The sequence below is a fragment of the Nematolebias whitei genome, chromosome 2 (assembly GCF_014905685.2).
Source record: "Nematolebias whitei isolate Nwh7 chromosome 2, NemWhi1, whole genome shotgun sequence".
Taxonomy (NCBI): Eukaryota; Metazoa; Chordata; class Actinopteri; order Cyprinodontiformes; family Rivulidae; genus Nematolebias; species Nematolebias whitei.
Genome location: NC_056499.1, coordinates 52,484,091 through 52,494,644, shown reverse-complemented (window position 1 = coordinate 52,494,644; position 10,554 = coordinate 52,484,091). Strand labels below are relative to the sequence as shown.

The 10,554-nt window shown below is 46.7% G+C and overlaps 1 protein-coding gene across 1 annotated transcript in view; it reads left to right on the top strand.

Moving 5' to 3' along the window:
* The window catches only part of LOC119424825 (rho guanine nucleotide exchange factor 40), a gene marked incomplete in the record, with an annotated part of 86,080 nt that overhangs the window by 41,081 nt on the left and 34,445 nt on the right, over positions 1-10,554 (top strand). The window contains 2 exon segments of the mRNA XM_037692330.1: positions 8,951-9,861; positions 9,936-10,185. Of these exon segments, the coding sequence (XP_037548258.1) occupies positions 8,951-9,861; positions 9,936-10,185 (1,161 nt within the window).

Genomic DNA, 10,554 nt, shown 5'->3' with positions numbered 1-10,554 from the left:
CCTCCTCAATCCCACCGGCACGTCTTCCACTGAGGAAGCGGAGCCTGAGGACTCTGGGTCGGGCCCTCCTATCTCTGGTGCTGAGGTCACCGAGGTGGTTAAAAAGCTCCTCGGTGGCAGGGCCCCAGGGGTGGATGAGATTCGCCCGGAGTTCCTTAAGGCTCTGGATGTTGTAGGGTTGTGTTGGCTTACGCGACTCTGCAATATTGCGTAGACATCGGGGGAAGTTCCCCTGGATTGGCAGACCGGGGTGGTGGTCCCCCTATTCAAAAAGGGGGACCAAAGAGTGTGTTCCAACTACAGGGGAATCACGCTCTTAAGCCTCGCTGGTAAGGTCTATTTGGGGGTTCTGGAGAGGAGGGTCCATCGGATAGTCGAACCTCGGATTCAGGAGGAACAGTGCGGTTTTCGTCCTGGCCGTGGAACACTAGACCAGCTCTACACTCTCAGCAGGGTCCTGGAGGGTGCGTGGGAGTTTGCCCAACCAGTCTACATGTGCTTTGTGGACTTGGAGAAGGCGTTCGACCGCGTCCCTCGGGGGGCCCTGTGGGGGGTACTCTGGGAGTATGGGGTACCGGGCCCTTTGATACGGGCTGTTAGGTCCCTGTATGACCGGTGCCAGAGCCTGGTCCGCATCGCCGGCAGTAAGTCGGGCTTGTTCCCAGTGAGAGTTGGACTCTGCCAAGGTTGCCCTTTGTCACCGATTCTGTTCATAACTTTTATGGACAGAATTTCTAGGCGCAGCCAAGGTGTTGAGGGGATCCGTTTTGGTGGCCTTAGGATTGCATCTCTGCTTTTTGCAGATGATGTGGTCTTATTGGCTTCATCAGATCGTGATCTACAGCTTTCGCTGGAGCGGTTCGCAGCCGAATGCGATGCGGCCGGGATGAAGATCAGTTCCTCCAAATCCGAGGCCATGGTCTTGAGCCGGAAAAGGGTAGAGTACCCTCTCCGGGTCAGGGAGGAGGTCCTACCCCAAGTGGAGGAGTTCAAGTATCTTGGGGTCTTGTTCACGAATGAGGGAAAAATGGAGCATGAGATCGATAGGCGGATAGGTGCAGCGTCTGCAGTGAAGCGGGCGCTGTACAGGTCTGTCATGGTGAAGAGAGAGCTGAGTCAAAAGGCGAAGCTCTCAATTTACCGATCGATCTACGTTCCCACCCTCATCTATGGTCACGAGCTTTGGGTTGTGACCGAAAGAATGAGATCTCGGATACAAGCGGCCGAAATGAGTTTTCTCCGCAGGGTGTCTGGGCTCTCCCTTAGAGACAGGGTGAGAAGCTCGATCATCTGGGAGGGACTCGGAGTAGAGCCGCTGCTTCTCCACGTCGAGAGGAGCCAGTTGAGGTGGCTTGGGCATCTGTTTAGGATGCCTTCTGGACGCCTCCCTGGTGAGGTGTTCCGGACACGTCCCACCGGAAGGAGGCCCAGAGGAAGACCCAGGACACGCTGGAGGGACTATGTTTCTCGGCTGGCCTGGGAACGCCTCGGGATTCCCCCGGAAGAGCTGGCCCAAGTGGCTGGGGAGAGGGAAGTCTGGGCCTCCCTACTTAGGCTGCTACCCCCGCGACCCGACCCCGGATAAGCGGAAGAAAATGGATGGGTGGATGGATGGATTATTCTGGTTAGAGATTCATGAGTCTTAACAGCTTCAGTGTAGAAGCTGTTCCTCAGTCTAGTGGTTCTACACTTAATGCTCCTCAACCTCCTTCCTGAGGGGAGTGGGGCAAAAGGTGTGTGTGCTGGGTGAGTGGGGTCCTTCATGATGCAGGTGGCCCTCTTCCTGCATCTGGAGGTGTAGATGTCTGTGATGGTGGGGAGACTGACTCCAACAGTCTTCTGTGCAGCCTTCACCACTCTCTGCAAAGCTTTTCTTTCTGCAGCTGTGCAGCCTCCATGCCACACGTTGATGCTAAAGCACAGGATGCTCTCCACTGCACTCCTGTAGAAGGAGGTGAGGACTGAGCTTCCCAGACCAGCTCGTCTCAGCCATCTGAAGAAGTAGTGTCTCTGATGAGCTTTCTTGATCAGGCTGGTGGTGGTGTTGCTCCAGCTGAGGTTGTCATTCATGTGTACACCCAAGTACTTGTAGCTGGAGACCACTTCCACTGCAGATCCTCTTATGTTCAGGTGGGTGTAGGTGTTTTTGTTCCTTCTGAAGTCCACAATCATCTCCTTTGTCTTCTTCACATTAATATGAAGGTTATCCTCTTTGCACCAGCTCTCCAGGTGTTCCACATCCTGCCTGTAGCTGGACTCATCTTTGTTTGTGATGCATCCCACCACCGCTGTATCATCTGCAAACTTTACAATGTGACAGCCTGGATGGATAGCTGCACAATCAAGCGTGAGCAGAGTAAACAGGAGAGGGCTCAACACATGGCATAATCTGTTGATCGGTTCTCACGGTATGTACAAACCAGATTCCAAAAATGTTGGGACACTAAACAAATTGTGAATAAAAACTGAATGCAATGATGTGGAGATGGCAAATGTCAATATTTTATTCGTAATATAACATAGATGACAGATCAAAAGTTTAATCTGAGTAAATGTAACATTTTAAAGGAAAAATATGTTGATTCAAAATTTCACAGTGTCAACAAATCCCAAAAAAGTTGGGACAAGTAGCAATAAGTGGCTGGAAAAAGGAAATTGAACATATAACGATCAGCTGGAAGACCAATTAACATTAATTGTCAATTGACAGCATGATTGGGTATAAAAAGAGCTTCTCAGAGTGTCAGTGTCTCTCAGAAGCCAAGATGGTAAGAGGATCACCAATTCCACCATTGTTGCGCAGAAAGATAGTGCAGCAATACCAGAATGGTGTTACCCAGTGTAAAATAGCAAAGACTTTTAAGTTATCATCATCAACCGTGCATAACATCATCAAAAGATTAAGAGAATCTGGAACAATCGCTGTGCGTAAGGGTCAAGGCCGTAAAAGTATACTGGATGCTCGTGATCTCCGGGCCCTTAAACGTCACTGCAGCTCAAACAGGAATGCCACTGTCAAGGAAATAACAGAATGGGCTCAGGAATACTTCCAGAAAGCATTGTCAGTGAACACAATCCACAGTGCCATCCGCCGTTGCCAGCTGAAACTCTACAGTGCAAAGAGGAAGCCATTTCTAAGCAAACTCCACAAGCTCAGACGTTTGCACTGGGCCAGGGGTCATTTAAAATGGAGTGTGGCAAAATGGAAGACTGTTCTGTGGTCAGATGAATCACAATTTGAAGTTCTTTATGGAACACTGGAACGCCATGTCATCTGGACCAGAGAGGACAAGGATAGCCCAAGTTGTTATCAACGCTCCGTTCAGAAGCCTGCATCACTGATGGTATGGGGTTGCATGAGCCAGTGGCGGATTCACCGTCGGGCACGACGGGACACTTCCCGGTGGCCTGGTTGCCGAGGAACGGGACTAAAGGCTCGGTTCGGGTCGCACGGACTTTATTATTTTAAATAAACAATTCACTTTTGCCTGGGCTCAGGTCTCACGCTGCACTGCAGCGACGGAGAAAGCCTGGCACATCCCCCGGCCGGGCCGGCCCCCTCCCTTCCTTTTCTGTGTGTCACAGAGCAGAGACACACACACACACATTGCGCCCGCCCCCCTCCCCGCCCTAGGACTCGCGCTCCCGACGGTGTTGGCGCGCGGTGCGTGCATCTCTGAGTTGTAGAATGGAGCAACAGAGACAGCCAAAGAAGAGGAAAGGTGGAGCAGAGAGAGAGAGGATAAAAAAGAGAAAAGCTCTGGCCGCGGATGCTGCTAAGTGCTATAAATTAATGTTTGTTCGTAATGGAGCAGGTAAGAGAAACACTTGTGTTGAAAAAATTGAACTCTGGCACAGTTTATCAGCACAGCTTAATATCCACATGCTAGCTTCACTTTGAGGGACCTAAGTGGGCCAAAACTGACTTAATATAACAAATGTTTTTAAGTTTGCACCACAGAAGAAAGATTTATGTAGGTATTCAGTTAGACGTGTGCAAACAACATGCATTCAAAGTGCGCTCAATTGAACTCAGTCTTGGTGGTTTGCGTTAATCAGGTGGTGGTGGCCTGGGATGGTATCGAAATTCCCGGCCTGGATTATTGTCCCAGTCCGCCCCTGGCATGAGCGCTTGTGGCATGGGCAGCTTGCATTTCTAAACTTGAGAAACTGATCTCCTCTGTCCCCACACGTCTGTTGAGTGTTGTAAGAAGAAGGGGGGATGCCACACAGTGATAAAAATGGACTTGTCCTAACTTTTTTGGGATTTGTTGACGCCATGAAATTTGGAAACAACAGATTTTTCCCTTAAAATGATACATTCTTTCAGTTTAAACTTTTGATCTGTGATTTGTGCTCTATTCTGAATAAAATAGTAGATGTTGGCACCTCCACATCATTGCATTCAGTTTTTATTCACAATTTGTTTAGTGTCCCAACTTTTTTGGAATCCGGTTTGTATACTGGTGAGGGTCCTCGTTGATGTTGATGGCTGTTTTCATGCGAGTCATGACCAGTTTTTCAAAGCATTTAGTGACTATCGGGGTGAGGGCCACTGGCGGATAGTCATTCAGACCAGACACTTTAGAGCTTTTTGTGACTGGGATGATTGTGGCAGTCTTCAGGCAGGTGTGAACTGTCTCAATGGTAAGTGAGGAGTTAAAGATGTCTGCCAGCACCTCGCAGAGCTGATCGGCAAGAAAGAACAGTTTCTTTACAAAATCCTAATGATGGTTTATTTATTTTTCAGGGTTGCTGAGTTAAAATTTAGAGGCGCTTGAGAACCCCCAAAAAGAGGCTAAAATCACCACTGAAGCCAGTTCATATTTATAATTTTACTTTTAATCACTTTCTGTGGTGCAGGATCATTTCTCACAGACTAGTTGTTTAGTTAGTATATCCCACTACCAGGGTCAGCTGCGCCTCCTCCTGCTCCTCCCTGCTCTGTGCACCTTGCTCCATGTCTCATAGCAGTCCTGTGTCAGTTAGCCACTCACAAACTCGGATAAAGAACTGGACTGAACTTGGTCAAAGGAGGTCCGAGCAGGTCAGAGATGGAGGTGTGTAAAGAAGCTCAGTTTGAGGAGCAGATCAGATTCATCTGAGAATGTATGACTGTCTGGGAATTCATCTTGTCGGGCAGGTGTCCACCCTGGGACAGCAAGCACTGCTCTGAGTTTTTGGCCACACTGAAAAAAACTGCCTAATATTTAGCTTGTTGTCACTGACTTAGAAAAGAGTTGCTCTCAATCCTCTTGCTCACTTCAGAAAAATGTCCTGGTCGCTCCGACATCGCTTCAAATACTCTGACTGCAGACAAAGAGCTTCATGAGCTGAGATCATCGTCTCTTTATGCAGTTCAGATAACTGCTGCAGTGATTCACATCACATTGTTCTCAAAAGCTCAGGAACTTATGTGTAGCGCTAAACTTTAATTATATTTTTGTTTTTTAATTAAATTGCCCATGACTGTGAACTTTTGGGGCGGAGATTTTTTTAAGAGTAGAAGCAGAAATGTGAAGAAACAGCTCTGATGTGATATTAGGAAGCTTGTTATGTTTAAAAGCATAGTTTTATTTAGTTATAGTTTTACTGTCACTCTTTGTCAGGCAGGTTGAAAAACATGCAGTGTAATCCTTCAAATGCACAGACACACCTGTCTGCTCCAGAACACGCAGCTGAATGGACTGTACTTATACAGCTGCTTTCTTTCTTATCAAGACACTCAAAGCTCTTTACAACAACCTGTGCCTCATTTACCCATTCATACAGCATTCTACTAGATCTATACAAAGATTAATCAGAGCTTTATCACATTCATACACTGATGGGACACACATCAGAGGCAATGAGGGGTTCAGTGTCTTGCCCAGGGACACTTCGGCATGTGACTGCTGGTGGTATCGAACCCCCAACTCTTTCATTGGAGGACGACTGCTCTAACCACTTAGAACAGTTGTCCTCCAATGAAAGAGTTGGGGGTTCGATACCACCAGCAGTCACATGCTGAAGTGTCCCTGGGCAAGACACTGAACCTCTCGTAGCCTCTGATGTGTGTCCCATCAGTGTATGAATGTGATAAAGCACTGATTAGTATCTTTAGAATGATTTGTTCAATTAGCTTAGTAGAGATCTAGTAGAGTGCTGTATGAATGGGTAAATGAGGACGCAGATTGTAGTGTAAAGCGCTTTGAGTATCTTGATCGGATAGAAAGGCGCTATATAAAAGCACAGTCCATTTAACCACTCAGCCACAGATGCCCCCGATCTAAAACGACTGCAAAGTAGATTGGTTATACTTTGCAGTCGTTCTGCAAACACAGATTGGTTCATTGATTTTGAACTGATCTGTGCATGTGCGCCTAACAGAAACTGAAACGAACCACTTATGTCTGTTGACCTGCGTCAAAAGTGAGTCATTGACAGATGTGGTGGAGAGAATCCGGTGATTTTTCAAAATAAAACTTTTTTCTTTTTTTTTTTTCTGTACAACATAGTACTAATTAACTCCCGGAGCAGTACCAGTCTGTGGCCTGGTGGTTAGGGACCACTGTTTTAGATGCTTTATTTGATTCTCATCATACGTTATGTTCACCTGCACTTTTATCATAAAAAACTGTCAGGAAGTAGTATTTGAATGTTCATTTACAACTGAATTCAAGATGTCTGCCACAGCCAACTGACCTTAAAACCCCACAAAGTGGCTATAACTTAACTACTTTACACATATTGATGTAAAACGTTGTGTGGTAGTAGCTGAGACTGATCCCAAACACATATTCAGAGCACTAATGTGTTGCACAAGATCTTTGTTAAAATTTTAGTAGTTACCTAAAATCACATCAGGCTGAGTGTTAGTAAAATATCTCGTAAATTATTGGGTGTGTTTTATGAAACTTAAGAGAACTAAAACTGGATATGGATCTACAACTGATTAACTTCTGAAATCAATCCATCATGAAATATCTTCCACAGCTGAATGACATTTAACAAAAATGACTGCTGTCCTGGAATATGATGTGGTAGTAGCTGAGAGTGATCAACAACACAAGGTCTGAAGGTGACATCTATCATGAGTTTGTTTAATGAATTTTTTAATGACCTTTCAAAATATATTGTTTAAGGAAGATAAAGTCGTTGTTTGTAATATTTTGTTAGATGTGTGTGTGTGTGTGTCCTTGTTTATGCTACTTTGTGAGGCCCATTTTTCCAACTTATACTACATTGTGGGGACCAACTGCTCCTTATGGGGCCCAAAGCCCGGGCCCCATAAGAAGAAGTCCCGTTGGTGGGTTAGGGGCTAGGTTTAGGACTAAGGTGTGAATTTAGGATGTGTTAGGTTTAGGGTTAGGTATGTACTGGTAATGGTTAGGTTATGGATAAAGGTCATGGTTAGGCTATAGAAATGAATGGAAGTCAATGCAAAGGCCCCACAAAGATAGCAAAACAAACCTGTGTGTGTGTGTGTGTGTGTGTGTGTGTGTGTGTGTGTTAAGCGTGTGAAGCGAGCAGCTGCAGTGATCAGGAAACATCAGTAATTTATTGGTCTGCAGAGCGCTGACCCGTCCAGCTCCATATGGTGTCAGCCTGTCACTGTACACACCAAGCAGACCTCTCTGTTTCACTTACACGCACACACACACACACACACCACACACAGCTCTGTGGTTGCATTGTTCTGATAAAGACAAGGAAACCTCACCCACAGAGTATTTGTTGCTCTCAGGTCAGTGATTTTTGTGTCATCTTCATCACATCTCCACTCTGAGGAGGAGGAGGATGGGGGGTGGGGGGCAGAGATGGGACAGTGGATGGAGGACAACACATCCAAAAATGAAGACTTTATTCGTGTAAGACTTCAGCCGTGTGAGAGTTAGCCTTTATTTTTACAACAAATATTGTTTTAACCATTTAAATATGACTATTTTAGTCAACTAAATGAACAAATGACTAAAATATAAAATGTGAAGTTCATAAATAAGAAGTATCTGTACTCCAGTGATATGTTACACTCTATCAAAATATTTAGGTACATGTATACCTTCTAGAAAGACGATGACGCTGGGAGTTGTGAGTCCACAGCTCAAACCACTGCTCCACCGTTTGATCTTTGATGTTGAGGAGAATGAAGTCAGAGGATCAGTAGAATTCAAGATATAACATAGTAAAAACACAAAGAGCAACAAAAGCAAGTTTTATCCTGGCGTTTCAAAAGAAAGCGCATACATACTTTTCAAAATAAGAGTCTGTTTCTGTTGTAACTCAGATTGTTACACAAATAAGATAAATTCCTGTTGGACTTCAGAGACAAGTAGCTGGATGTTGGTGTTGAGGCAGGATCTGTCGGTTTAACTCTTCAGTTGATGAGTTTTTCTCACTAATCGTTCCCCAAAACAGGACGCAGCACTCACAAATGGGTTTGTCTGTGTACACGGTCCTGAAGTCTGGAATCTGTATTTAGAGTTTTGTGGGTTTTGAAGTCAGGTCTTGGGGACAGCAGCTTGTTGAGATGAGGTAACGTGACTGATCAGTGTTTTCATCAGATTCAAACAGCAGGCAGGACTTCCTGATGACTGACATTCATTCAACCTTTATTTAGACAGGTAAATCCCATTGAGCCTCGAGGACTCATTTACAAGAGAGACCTGATTTCAACAAGGAATGATGACAACAATGGACAACAGCGACAACAATAGACAGTTATAAAAAGTCATACAGATTTTTTATTTTTTTTAACAAATAGGATGGCAAAAAAAAAGAAAAGTAACAAAAAACAGCTACAGTAGATTATAATGCGAATGTAGAAAACTAAAAACAGGAGCATGTCTGTATTGGTCCTTGCCAGGAGTCCAACAGATTCTTAAAGCCACTTTGAGAGGTCATGGTTGAGAGCTTCAGATCTTTTTGTAAGACATCATGTGACAACCCCCCCCCCCCCTCCTTTGTGCAGGCTTATGAGTGGGCGTTGGAGAGTATGCGTCACCTCGCTGGGATCTCCATGGAGGACTGCACACACCCTGACAAATGCCAGGCTGTGATTGACAGCTTGGAGGAGTACCAGCAAACACACCCTCCGATCCCAGATGCTCGTTTCCAGGAGATGAGGGCAGAGGCCGCGGAGCTGCAGGGTGATCGCGGGCTTCATCATTGGACCTTCGCCTGGGCCAAGTGTCAGGAAACAAAGAAGATGTTTGACCGGAAGATGGAGGCGGTGCTTAGAACACGAGACTCTGTCCACAGGCGCCGCTCTGACTCTGTTACCAGCAGAAGCTCCATCTCCTCCAGAAAGTCTTTGTCAGGACTGTGGGGTGTTCAGGAGAGCTCCCCGTGCTCCCTAGAGAGTGACACCTCATCCCCCGTCTTCTCTGCCTCCCCCCCCACACCCCACCGCACCTCGCTCCTTCAACGCCTCTTCCGAAGCTCCTCCTCCTTTGAGGAGGCCTCAGAGCAGAAGGACAACCTCTCCCCCAGTCCCAGCCTCACCCGTCTCAACTCCTCCCACAGCTTCTCTCCCTTCTTTTCCCCCAGCTTCTCCTCCTTCAGCTTCTCCCCATTGTTCTCCCCCAGGTTATCACCTTCCTCGTCCTCCAGCAGGCGGCAGCATCTGAGGAAGACTCAGAGTTTTGACTGTCCCTCCACGCCTGACGTATTACGGTGCGGCTCTGGGCCCCGGACCCTCAGCGAGCCGCCTCGCAGAGGAAACACGGGCGTGTTCATCCGTGGTTTGGAGGTCAGCAGTTCGGAAGCGGCTGATCAGACCTTGTGCCCCAGAATGCCAGCCCACAGCTGGACGGGTCCGGGACCACGCAGCCCTCAGACGCCTGGCACCCCCGCAGTAGACGGCCACCACAGAGAAGGAAGGTGGGTAATGATCATCTGCAGGTGCAGCACTGGGTTCACATTACTTGTCCTGACCTGTGTTGGTCTGTGTGCAGTAGGCTGCGTCACATCGTGGAGGAAATGGTGACAACGGAGCGCGAATATGTCCGCTCGTTACGGTACATCATTCATCACTACTTCCCTGAGATGGACCGGGCCGACCTCCCCCAGGGCCTCCGAGGGAAACGCTCTGTCATCTTCGGAAACCTGGAGAAGCTGCTGGATTTCCACAGCCAGTTCTTCCTGCGGGAGTTGGAGGCTTGCTGGAAACACCCGCTGAGAGTGCCGCACTGCTTCCTGCGACACGTACGACATGCCAGACACACACTGAACATGCAACAAACACAACACATGTAAAAAAAACCAACACATGTCAAACAGAACAACACTTGTCAAACACAACAATGCATGTCAAACACAACAACACGTGTCATTTTTCACCACTTTTTATTGTCTGTCCAAACAGGTCTCACTTGTAAATAAATCTTCGAGGGTCATTGTGATTTATCTGTTTAAATAAAGGTTGAATGGAAAAAAACACGTCAGACACAACAACACGTCAAGCACAACAACACAACTCAAACGCAAAAACACATGTCAAACACAACAACACATGTCAAACATAAAAACACATGTCAGACACAACAACATGTCAAGCACAAAAACACAAGTCAA